The sequence below is a fragment of the Ailuropoda melanoleuca genome, chromosome 1, assembly GCF_002007445.2.
Source record: "Ailuropoda melanoleuca isolate Jingjing chromosome 1, ASM200744v2, whole genome shotgun sequence".
Taxonomy (NCBI): Eukaryota; Metazoa; Chordata; class Mammalia; order Carnivora; family Ursidae; genus Ailuropoda; species Ailuropoda melanoleuca.
In genome coordinates, this window is record NC_048218.1 from 199,240,140 (window position 1) to 199,252,313 (window position 12,174).

At 44.1% G+C, this 12,174-nt stretch overlaps 1 protein-coding gene across 1 annotated transcript; it reads left to right on the forward strand.

Annotated features, from left to right (window-relative positions):
* Positions 1-2,139: 2,139 nt before the first annotated feature.
* Positions 2,140-10,654, forward strand: NDUFB2 (NADH:ubiquinone oxidoreductase subunit B2). The gene is made up of 4 exons (XM_034638165.1): positions 2,140-2,272; positions 7,662-7,806; positions 9,198-9,300; positions 10,572-10,654. Exons 1-3 carry the CDS (start codon positions 2,175-2,177, stop codon positions 9,270-9,272), a joined length of 318 nt encoding a protein of 105 aa, XP_034494056.1. The 5' UTR covers positions 2,140-2,174; the 3' UTR covers positions 9,273-9,300; positions 10,572-10,654.
* Positions 10,655-12,174: the final 1,520 nt, after the last annotated feature.

Consider the following 12,174-nt stretch of genomic DNA (forward strand, 5'->3'; position numbering starts at 1 on the left):
GGGCTCGATCCCAGGACCCTGAGATCATGACATGAGCTGAAGGCAAACGCTTAACTGACTTAGCCACCCAGGCACCCTGTGGAACAGGTTCTCGATTTGGGGTTAGATGCTCTAATGTCATTTAGAGTCTGTCTTTTGTTAGCACTTGACTGGGAATTTGATTTATCATGTAGCAGCTGAGAGCTCAGTGTCAGGGCTTGGCATCCTTCCTCTCACCTTCTAAAATGCATCATCTCAAATGGGGTGCTCATCTGAGAACCCAAAAAAAGCCACCCCAACCCCTCACTGCCATTATGCAACCTGCAAAAAGCGGTAAGGGATATTTGCCCTTGGAGTTCTTAAAGCCTGTCTGCAGAACAAATATGCATCACTGCTACGTAGTCAAAATAGTTTACTGATTGGGACCCTAAACTTTCTATAGTAAAAAAATCAGACTTTGTAATGTAAGACATGAAAGCTAAGGCCCCCACAAATGGTCTATAAAACAATATTGCTTTAAGTAGAATCAAGCACTGTTTTGTAATTCAGCAAGAAAGATGGGGAGGGTGGATGGATTTTAAGTCACCTGAATAGGTTTTGCTACTAGGAAGGGAAGGAATAACAAAGTGTAAACATTTCCTGAGTATGTGCTGTGGGCTGGGTCCTCTCATAGACGACTTCCACTCAGATGGGGCCACTGATACTCAGAGAAGTAGAGTGACTTGTCCAGATTCATAGAACTATTAACAAGCACTGCTGAGGTTTGAACTCTGGCCCTTTTTTTTTTGTTTAAGCTGTGCCTTTTTTTTTTCTTGGCCTTGACATCATAAATTCATTCTTTGCTGGGATCAGAGAAGTTGTGTAGCAGGGGCAGTGAGGTTCCAAGAAAGGATGGAAAGCCCTGTCTTCCCAAATTATGAACTTTGTATCTTAGTGGCTTGTACATGTCACCAGAAAGTGTTAAGTGGTGAATGGTAACTCAGGGAAAGCCACGCTAGGTTATCAACTAGAAAGTCAACTTTCATCCAGAAAATAGTGGATACTCTCCTCTAATCTATATACCAACTTAGAAGTTAGAAGAGCAGGACAATGGGAGAGTCCTACAGGGCCAGAGGGTTAATTAATAGGCTGTTCAGAATGCCACAGGGCAGCTCAGTAATCATAAGCTTTATGTGCGCCTAACTCCAGGGAGAGAGGTTTCCCGCTACAGGGCACATGGAGACCCACATCTCAGCACAGAAGGATGGGTGTCAGTTATATTCAAGGCACTCAAATCCCTAAATTTAGGTCTACATTTCTGTCCATTAGTGTCCTATTTTTCATGCCTGAGTGTGCAGACTTCAGTGTTTAGCTTAAGGATCATTTGATCCATTTCAAACTGAAATCTCCAACGTGTGAGGCAGGCAGGCTAACTTTATAATTTAATCAAACCTGGAACTTTTTAGGAAAGCTATAACCCATAAGTAAAGACCCTAAGAAATTGCGGGAGTGGTGTGGAGTGGGGTGCGTGTCCAGAGAAGTTTAGATTCCATCCAGGATTTAACAGACGGCAGTATTAAGAGACAAAAGCCAAGAATCCAGGGCTTGGCTCAGGATCAGGGAATTAGAGCACTGCGTAAACTGGAGGCCACGCTAAAATGCAGATTCCTTGGTCCTACTTCAGACTGAAGGCTATCTGAGGTCGGGCTCCTCAGGTGAATGGGATGCCACCAGCCCACGTACTGATATTTGGGAACCACTGGCTGCCGGTTCTTAATCAAGTTTGCAGAACAACAATAAAACAAGACCTTAAAGAAACCGTTGTCAGCCTCCTGCAGGAGAGGAGAGTACAAAAGACTAGCTTTGGGAAGGTCCTCTGGCTCAGACGGTCCGGCGGCCTAAAAGGGTCCGGAAGGCAGTTAACCCAGGAGCAGTAGGCAGAGCAGCTCGCGCAGGCGGGAAAACACCGCGTCTACATCAGCAGTCCGGGAGGAGCGAGAGCAGACTCAGTCCTGCCTTCTCAGCACACGCGTGCAATCAGAAGATCCCAAATCCGGGCCCAAGGCCCGGCGACCCGAAAACCGGTTCTCTGCCCCCGTTCCCCACCTACTGGGAGATGGGCGGATGGACGCCGTGACGTCACGGGGCGGGGCGACGGAGGGAAGTGACGTACGAGGCGGTGCGGCCTGAGAAGTGCCATCGGGACGCGGACTGGCATGTCGGCTCTGACGCGGCTGGCGCCTTTCGTTCGCGTTGGAGGCCAACTGTTCAGAGGCCCCAGCTCGCGGGCGGCTGGAGGCAGTGGAGTCCGTCAGTGAGTGTTGGCTGGGGGAGGGGCCTCGCCTGCTAACGGAAAACGCCGGTCTTCGGGACGCCCTCACCTTGACGCCGGGCACCTGGGGCGGACCGGGTCCCTGCAGCGGCCTCTGCCCCGAGGCATGCTGGGACTTGGAGTCCGGCTCCGCGACGTCGGTGCTGGCTGGGGGTGGTCCATGGGCGCCGGGAGAATGTTCGCTTGGCAGGTTTTAAACTGTGTATCGGGCCACTCCGGCCCCAGGGAAGCCTGCCCTCGGGAAGTTCAGTTGATCGTGGAGGCAGACTGGAGCTAATCTGGAAGCGAGAGCAGGAGTTGGGGATGAGAGGGCGTTCTGGTCGAAAAAAGTACTTGTACCGTATGTTTTTCCAAGCGTCAGGTGGGAGGCAAGGAGTAGCACAGCGGTGCCGCGGGGTGGGGGTGGGGGACCTAGATGTTATTTTTTAAAGCAGTTTTAGAGTCACAGCAAAATTGAGCGGAAGGTACAGAGATTTCCCCATAACCTCCTTGCCTCACAAATGCATAGCCTCCCCCATTATCAACATTCTCCATGAATTGATTATCTATTATCACCCAAATCCCATAGTGTGTATTAGGGTTCACTTGCAACACGAGATTTGAGAGCGAGCAAAAGAAGAGTCACCTGGGAAGTACCCCAAACATTCTACTGGAGAGCGCAGTGCTGGGATGCCAAGGGAGGGCACATCTGTCAAAAACAAATTGGTAATGCAGAGAGATTCAGTAAGAGCAGGATGGAAAGTAGAACATTGGATCTTACAGGTGATGTTCCAGGCCCCTTATATCATCATCTACATTTTCCCAAGAGGCAGTGCAGTGTCGTGGTTAAAGGCAGGATTCTGGCCTCAATTCACATTTCACCTCTGTCACACTCTAGCTGTTTGGCCTTGGAAAAGTTTCTTGATCTCTAATTGCCTCCGTTTTCTCACCCGTGTGATGGGGATAATAGTGTCAGTTTCCAGGGAACTGAGTGAATAACAATTCTGTAAAATATTTTAAGACAGCTGCTGCTGCCTAGGAAGGACCTTACCAGTATTGTTTAACTGTTGTTATTAGGGAACTGAGACTCGGGAAAATTAAAGGAGTGACTTGCTTAAAGTCACATGTCTCTTAAAGCTGTGGAGCTGGGACAGGTGTGGGATGGAAAGAAGGAAAAGGCCTGCATGACCTAAACGAGGACAGTGTTGGAAAGCCACCAGCCATAGCCCTTGACCCTGCGTGGGAAAACTGGGGAGTGCTTCTCTTCACTGAGGTGTTGTTACTTCTGTAACACACCTTATTATTACCACACACAGTTGTGTGATAATTAAGTGGATAAGTATGGAGCATCTTCCAGATGCCAGGGTCCTTTCTAGGTTGTAGGGATAGAGCAGAATACAGGAAAGATAAGGGAGCTTCCATCCTGGAGAGGACACAAGTAGAAGAGAACATGTTTAGGTACTGTTAAGTGACATGAAGAAATAAAGCAGGGGATTAATCTAGAGAGTGCCTGGGCTGGGGGTGGATGGGATATTGTACTTAAGATGATGTGGCAATGGAGGCCTGATAGTGATTTGAACCTGAGTGGTAGGTCAGCTAAGCAAAGATGCCAGAAAGAGCCTCTGACGAGGAGACTGCAAGTGTCGAGGCTCTGAGTGCTGATGATGGACAAACACGCCAGTGAGGCTGGAACGGGCAGAGCTAAGGGGAGAGTGGTAGAGGTGAGGCCGGGGGGGGGGNGGGGGGGGGGGGGGGGAAGTGGGGGCAGGTTGGTGACAGTCCTGTAGGGATTTTCTTTTAAGAATGATGGGAAGCTGTTTGAGACTTTGAAGCAGGAAAGTTATATGATCTGGTTTCACTTTTTTTTTTTTAAAGTTTGTTTGTTTATAGTAATCTATATACTCGAGATCAAGAGTCACATGCTCTTCTGACTGAGGCAGCCAGGCACCCCTTTTTTCAACATTTTTTTTTTTAAGATTTTATTTATTTATTTGACAGAGACAGTGAGAGAGGGAACACAAGCCAGGGGAGTGTGAGAGGGAGTAGCAGGTTTCCCGTCCTGATGCGGGGCTCGATTCCAGGACCCTGGGATCATGACCTGAGCCGAAGGCAGATGCTTTTTTTTTTTTTTTTTTTTTTTTTTTTTTTGTAATTCCATCTAGCATTTTAGTTATTTCAATTTGGTGGGTTCTTCAGCGTATTTAGTTTGCCATAGTGCAGTTAGCAACCCAGCTTGGAACATGACATAGTCAGACATTTGTGGAATCTTTATATTCCTTAATCATGGAGATTGTTATGTCATCCATTCCTTTATATAACTGCAGCATTTCAGATCTTTGTTCAAAAAGATTTACATCTTGGGGCGCCTGGTGGCTCAGTTTGTTAAGTGTCAACTCTTAATTTTGGTTCAGCTCATATCTCAGGGTCCTGGGATTGAGCCCCACGTGGGGCTCCTAGCTCAGCAGGGAGTCTGCTTGGGATTCTCTCCCCTGCCTCTGTGCACTTTCTCTCTCTAAAATAAAATCTTAAAAAAGATTCTCTCTTTCCCTCTCTCTCTGCCCCTCCCCCATCTAAAAAATAAAAAAAACAGATTTCCACTTTGCAATCAATGACCCACTTCTTTCTTTCTCTCTCTCTTTCTCTCTCTCTCTCAATTTTATTTCTTTAAAGAGTGAGCGTGAGCAGGGGGAGGGGCAGAGGAAGAGAGAGATAATCTCAGGTGGATTCTGTGCTGAATGTGGAGCCTGACCTGGTGCTCGATCCCACGACCCTGAGATCATGACCTGAGTCAAAGTCAAGAGTCATTTGCTTAATCTACTGAGCCATCCCCGTGCCCCTCTTTTTTTTTTTTTTTCTTTTTTCTTTTTAAAGTAAACTGTCCACTCAGTGTGGGCCTGGAACTTAAAACCCCAAGATCAAGAGTCAGTGCTCTACCAGCTGAGCCAGCTAGGTGTCCAATGACCCACTTGTTTCAAGGAATAGTTAAAACAACATGTCATTCTAGCAATAATGAGATGTGGAGAGTTTCTGGTAGTGGGTTTGAACTGTAATTCTCAAATATTATTTTAATGAATTTAACCGATGGGCCCTTATAACTAGATTGTATCTAAAACCTATCAAAGAGGAAGCCTGTTGTTACAGTATATTGAATTCCCACCCCCATGGTTGCTTTGTATAATACAGTGTATGCACAGATGGATCCTGAATGAATACTGTTAAAAGAATTACCACATGATGGCATTACAGAAATAGTATGATGTATTCTTCAGGTTGTAAAGCAATGATGCTTGAGGGAGCCTATTAAAAGTAATATGTGGTCAGGGGCACCTGGGTTGCTTAGTTGGTTAAACTTCTGACTTCGGCTTAGGTCATGATCTCAGGGTACTGGGATTGAGCCCCGCATTGGGCTCCCCACTTAGCAGGGAGTCTGCTTGTCCTTCTACCTCCCCCCCCCCGCCATGCTCCCTTGTTCTCTCTCAGATAAATAAATCTTTAAAAAAAGTAATATGTGGTCACTTTTTAAAAAAGATATATTTTACTCAGCCGTAAAAAAAAAAATCTTGCCATTTGCAACCACATGGATGGAGCTAGTCAGTAATACGCTAAACAAAGTAAGTCAGAGAAAAACATATGATTTCACTCATATGTGGAATTTAAGAAAACAAATGAGGAAAGAGGGGAAAAGAGGCAAATGAAGAAACAGACTACCGAGAACAAGCTGGTGGCTACCAGAGGGGAGGAGGTCAGGGATGGGTGAACCATGTGATGGGGAAGAAGGAGGGCACTTGCTGTGATGGGCACCAGGTGATGTGTGCAAGTGTTGAATCACTACATTGTACACCTGAAATTAATACTATATTGTAACTAACTGGAATTTAAATAAAAACTTAAGAAGAATATGTACAAAACCCCCCACATACATACATTTGCAAAAATAAAAGCCATCTCTTACAGCATCCATAGCTAATTGTCAATATTTTATGTAGAGCCTTCCAAATAAAAGTGTTAATATACTGAATAAATGTTTACATAAAAATGAAACTATCACTTCAAGTGTGGTATCATGCTGATGGGAATTCTAATTAAGAACTCTGTCTTTGGTTCATAAACTGAGAAAATTATTAATATTGTTTGTTTATAGGCAATATATAAGAGCTTAGGCTTTGCCTCCAAATAATACCCTTGTGTTTTCATTTGTAAACATTAAGAACCATAGGGTCTGTCTCATCGGGTTATGAAAATAAATGATAATGCATATCAAATGCTCGTGTGGTGTCTGGCACACGGTAGATACTGAGTAAATGTAAGCGTTCGTAGCCTTTAAGAGTGGGACAGGCTAAGAAGAAGGGTGGGAGGTAGCATGTGTAGGGACTGTAGATGGATTCATACAAATCTACGGCGCGTTTTGAAGAGACGTTAGTGCCGTTTCGGTAGTTTTTGCTGCACAGAAGAGCACATTGTTTTACAAGCTGTTACCTGAAATGAAATTTGTGAATACATTTTCTATGGAAGTTCTCTTTAAATTCTGTATCTATTTTTGTATAGTAGAATATGTAGAGCCGCTAAATAGAACTTGACGGTAACGCTGTTAAGTACAAATATTACTTAGAGTCAGTCAATAATAATTACACTCTAACTGAATAAAATGACTGCAGACCTCATGGATTGTGTCCCACAATATGTCAACAGAATCTAAATGAAAAAAAAAAAACCGCAGAAGAAGTTGTTCATTCTTACTGTTTAAGGCTCTTTGCTTTGTTCAGAGCTGTTAGCTTATTCAAAAAGGTTTGCTGTTGCGCCTGGCTGCCTCCGTCAGGTGGAGCATGCGACTCTTGATCTCAGTCAGGGTCATGAGTTCGAGCCCCACATTGGGTGTAGAGATTGCTAAAAAAAAAAAATAATAAATAAATAAAAGATTTGCTGAGTCTTCTTTTCCATATAGTGTTCTTTATATTAATAAAGACTGTAATAGAGCAGAGGATATAATTTGCCTTTGAAATAGATATGGCTAAACAGAACAAAATTAATTTTCTGATTTGTTTTTCTGGATAATCTAAGTGACCGACCACTGCAGGTTCACATCCCTTAACTGAAACTTTGGGGCCAGTACCCCATTATTAATACGTTCCTATTTCTGCTGTAAAATCCACGAATATTCACTAAAGGGAAATAATAGTCTGTCATCCATGCAGGCCAGGTTTTGCTGCCAGACAATTCTAAAAGCAAGCTTATGAAAAATGAGTTTCGAGAGATTATGGAGCTCTGTCATCCTGTGCTTCGTGGAGGAAATGAGAAATGTTAGATTTAGTTTCTAGATGGAACTCAAAAGTTTTGGATGACTTCAAACTTTGAAGAGGTACCAAGTTACGTGACCTTTTGTTCTGTCTCGTAGTGCTGGTGGTGGTGTACATATCGAGCCGCGGTATAGACAGTTTCCCCAGCTGACCAGGTCCCAAGTGGTCCAGTCTGAGATATTCAGTGGGATCATGTGGTTCTGGATTCTCTGGCGTTTTTGGCATGACTCAGATGCTGTGCTGGTAAGTGCAGGACAATAATTCTAATATATTAATAGAATATTATAACTCATTAGATTATTACTAATATATTAATAGCTTAGCTTTCTTTTTCCCTCCTCCCTGTTTGTAGACCTTTTTTTTTTTTCTTAAAGATTTTATTTATTTATTTGACAGAGACAACCAGCGAGAGAGGGAACACAAGCAGGGGGAGTGGGAAAGGAAGAAGCAGGGAGCAGAGAGACCGATGCGGGGCTCGATCCCAGGATCCTGGAATCATGCCCTGAGCCAAAGGCAAACACTTAATGACTGAGCCACCCAGGCGCCCCTGTAGACCATTTTTTAATCTGGATATATCCCTTTACCATGTCGTCTTTGTGTTTGTGCAGGAATCCTGTTACTTCATGAAATACATTACCTCTGACCTTTCCCGACTCACAGGTGTTTTTGTAGGTAGTTCATCTCTTAGGGTTTCTGTTAGGTTGCCATAGTTGCAAGGAAGACTAGAAGCTAATTGTTTTACCTTCTGAACCAGGGGTTCGTCAGTGGGTTAAGTTTCACACTTAAATTTCTTTAAATGCTGAATGTCATCTAGTCTGTCTAGAGGCCCAGGGCAGCCAGATTGGGGTGGGAGAGATGGGGGCTAATTTGTCTTAAGGAGAGAAGTTAGCTAGTGGTAACTTTCTAACATGTCATTAGCCTTGACTAAGCTTTTATCACTTTTACACAGACCCTGTTCTCTAGGAAATTACGTCTTTAAGCCATCAAAATCTGTGCTTGCTGATTCAGATAGGGTAGGAAAAAATTCTTCACTTTACACATCTTAGACATATCATTTCTCTTGAACTTCTCTGTGCCCTTGTCACCCAGTAGAGAGCTCCTTAGTGGCTGTGAACTGGCAGCATATAGTCTCCCCTAGCTCCTTGTAGGTCAGCTGTGAGGAGGATATGTGGCTGCTTGGCCTGAGACAGTGATGCCACCAGATACGTCCTAGATCAGGACTGAAGATGCATGAGCCCACCTGAGGCTCCCAGATCTCTCCCAGGTCAGCAGCCGTGACAGGACACTTTGAGACATTCTGTTTTATCAGGGCTCCAACACATGTCAAGATGGGGGATATCTTTGAAATCTGTTGTCTCCCTTCCTCCATCACAAACACATACTGAAATGCTGGCTCAGGCTGGTGGCTCCAGAATGGGCCTTTTACAGTTTAGGCCACAGCCCATAGTGAGCAAATTGAAGAACAGTTGGACCATGAGATAGTTAAAGTAGTAGAATTTGTTCCTGTGGCATGTCAAGGGCTGTGAATGTGACAGCCTTACCATGTACACACACACACACACACACACACACACACACACGCTAGTTTAATTCATTGTATGGATAGATTCTTTACTTTTAATGTTTGTCACCAGGGTCACTTTCCATATCCAGATCCTTCCCAGTGGACGGATGAAGAACTAGGTATCCTTCCTGATGATGAAGACTGAAGATGTAGATTGAACTCTTTGCAAGCAGGTATGCCCCAAATTCCTTTTTAAAGTCGTTTATCTTGTGCTGATAAAAATGTTTGACTTTATGATGGTCTTGAAGACAGTATATTTTCTAAAAGCATGAAGGACAATTAACTATATCGTGTCTGATTTCTGCCTGTAGCATGTTTGTATTTGCTGTCTTCCTGCCATCCTCTTCTTTTGATCTCATCTTCCTTTTCACTATTTGTTTTAAAAAATTCTCTTTTCCTGAGTTGTGTTACAATTTAGGGTCCCGTTTAGCCTCTCTTGATGGCTTTTTTAAAAAAATTTATTCCTTTTAAGATTTTATTTGAGAGAGAATGAGAGAGGGGGAGATCACGAGTAGAGGCGAGGGGTAGAGGGACAAGCAGACTCCCCGCTGAGCAGGGAGCGATGCGGGACTTGATCCCAGGACCCAGGGATCATGACCTGAGCCGAAGGCAGGTGCTCAACCGAGCCACCCAGGTGCTCCTCACTTTGAGTATCTAAATGGAAAGTTCCAGCATATGGGAATGTAACGCTATGGAATTGTGTGGAAATTAACCCTAAACAGTAAAAGGTTATGGCCCTTTCATTTTTCCAAATTAGGAATCAATTTTTCTTCTTTCAAAAGGAAGGTACTAGGAATGGGTACTAGAAAAAGGAGTCCCTTTTCCCACAAACCCCTCAGGAGTTAAGACATTCTCACGAAATGTGTTTTTAATCATTGCACATAAAATAATTGCCATCACTCAGAGTGCCTTGGAAATTGTTTTATTTATTTTTGGGTATTGGTTTAAAGGCTAGGAAGCAGTAAATGAAAAGTGTTCCTATTATATTAGTATTGTTATTATAATTTTAATTAGAAGTAGCTTATTAACATGAAAATTACAGCAGTTTTGGGGTATGTAGGGAGAAGGGGGATAGGGAAAAATGTCACCGAAGGTCAGGCAGTCAGTTAAGCTGTGTTCCAACTTGTTTTGTGTCTTTGGATTTACTCTGGGTCAGAGGTCCCAGTCCTTGCCAGGACCCTGCTGCCCTGTGTAATGTGTCTGCCAGCACTAACCTCTTCTCTTCCTATGGATTTCCCAATATTCTCACATGCAGTCATTAACATTTTGCTTTAAAGATGAGACTATAGACTCTTTGAGAAAGCAAGGTGACTTTGCTTCTCTGGAAGATGACTGACATCATCAGGGTTCAGTGAATGCTTGAATAATTGAATGAACCAAAATTATGAATTTGAATTATTGAAAATAAAAGTACTTAAAGCTTTCTACTTTTGTTTCCCTGCAGGAGCCAGGTGAGAATTTCAAGCAGTTACGGACTTCATATTGTACACGAAAGTTGTAAAATTAAAGTGTTTTGGTCAACAGTAAGGAACTGAGTTATGGATGTTTTTAATAATGACAACCACCCTTTATGGATTATTTCCTGTGCTCCCAGCTGCTGTCCTCACTGGTTACAGGCCCTGTCAGTGGACCCTCTGGGTACCCCATGGTGTAGAGAGACATTAGCTCCACTTACCAGTGAGGCACTTAAGGCTGAAGGAGATGAAGTAATTTTGCCTGAGGGTCACACATGGGTGAGTGGTGACATTAGGTCTGACCCTACACTTAACCGTAGTGCCAGACTGCCTGCCTTCTAGTGAATGTTTTAGTCACGTGTATGTTGACAGTTAGTGTGAAAACTCTTGCCCTGATATACAGAGGCTAGAGGTCCGTGCAGTCCAGTTCTTGTATTTATATATCCCTTCTGGGTTGGGCGTTGTGCTGAGTGGCCATTTGTGGACCTAAGACACACGTCTAAGTAGGATTTCTTAGGGCTGGAGGAATGGGAGGTATGGGTGAAATAGGATAGTCCCCTTTTCCTAAAATGTGTTTGTACTTTAGAACTTTCTGTAGTGTCGCAATTCTGAGTAGGTAGGACGGTATTTTCTTTTATCCACAGATAAAAATCTGCAGTATAGAGTGGCTTAATGACTGGCCCAGAAGCATAACTTCGTATTTTTAAGTTTTTGAGCACTGAGGTGTTGGGAATACAGTGCTAAGTAAGACAGATGATTCAGTTCTTAAGGGGGCTAGATTTTAGGAAGGGCAGACAGACACTTAATTGATTATGTGAGATTTACTAAGTGCTCTGAAGGAAATAACACTGGGCGATGTGCTAGAGATAGGTGGGTACTGATCTTTGTGCGGGTGGAACCTGAACAAGGAGGAGGAACCATTCTAAGGGGAGAGTGCTCAAGGGACGAGGGACAGCAGGGCCTAGGCTGGGACCAAGGTCACTGTTTCAGAACACAAAGTCCGGTGGGGTTCCAGCAGGTGAGGGGACGGGGACGAGGTGAGGCTTATAGGTCATGGGCGCGGGTTTAGGTTTTATGTCAAGTGCAGTGAGAAGCCTCTGGCAGGCTCTGAACAGGGTGATCCTTGGGTTCCCACTCCCCCTTTGGTTCTCCTCAGTTGTCAGAGTGGACACAGTGCCAGCAAAGTGGAAGCAAGGGGACCAGTCCGCCCTCCCCACTGCCAGCTCCAGCGGTCCCAAGCCTGACACCGTGGTGCCAGAGACACTTCTCTTGGTTTTGTGTTTACTCACATGGGTAAGAGCAAGCAGCCTCAGCTCAGCTGAAAATACGGAAGCTCTTTAAAAGGCCATTTCTTTTCTGTACTTTTTAGGTCTAATTTTTGTTGTCTCCCACCTGCCAACAAAGCGTTTCATTCATGTGTACTCACTGTAACCGTGAACTCAAGTAGGATAATCCCATTAGCTCTTTTCCTTAGAAATCATTCCGAGTTGCTTGATTGGAATTAAAGATAACTTTAAAAACAGCAGTCTTCTAAACCCAGCCAGTGTGGACTCCACATACTGGATCCTCCTTTTCATCCGCGGGCTGTGAAAC

Excerpts from the sequence above, each read along its gene's own strand:
- NDUFB2 (XM_034638165.1), top strand. The coding sequence starts at position 2,175 with ATGTCGGCTCTGACGCGGCTGGCGCCTTTCGTTCGCGTTGGAGGCCAA. Across the intron at positions 2,273-7,661 it reads GGAGGCAGTGGAGTCCGTCA|TGCTGGTGGTGGTGTACATA; the intron begins GTGAGTGTTGGC and ends TCTGTCTCGTAG. Across the intron at positions 7,807-9,197 it reads ATGACTCAGATGCTGTGCTG|GGTCACTTTCCATATCCAGA; the intron begins GTAAGTGCAGGA and ends GTTTGTCACCAG.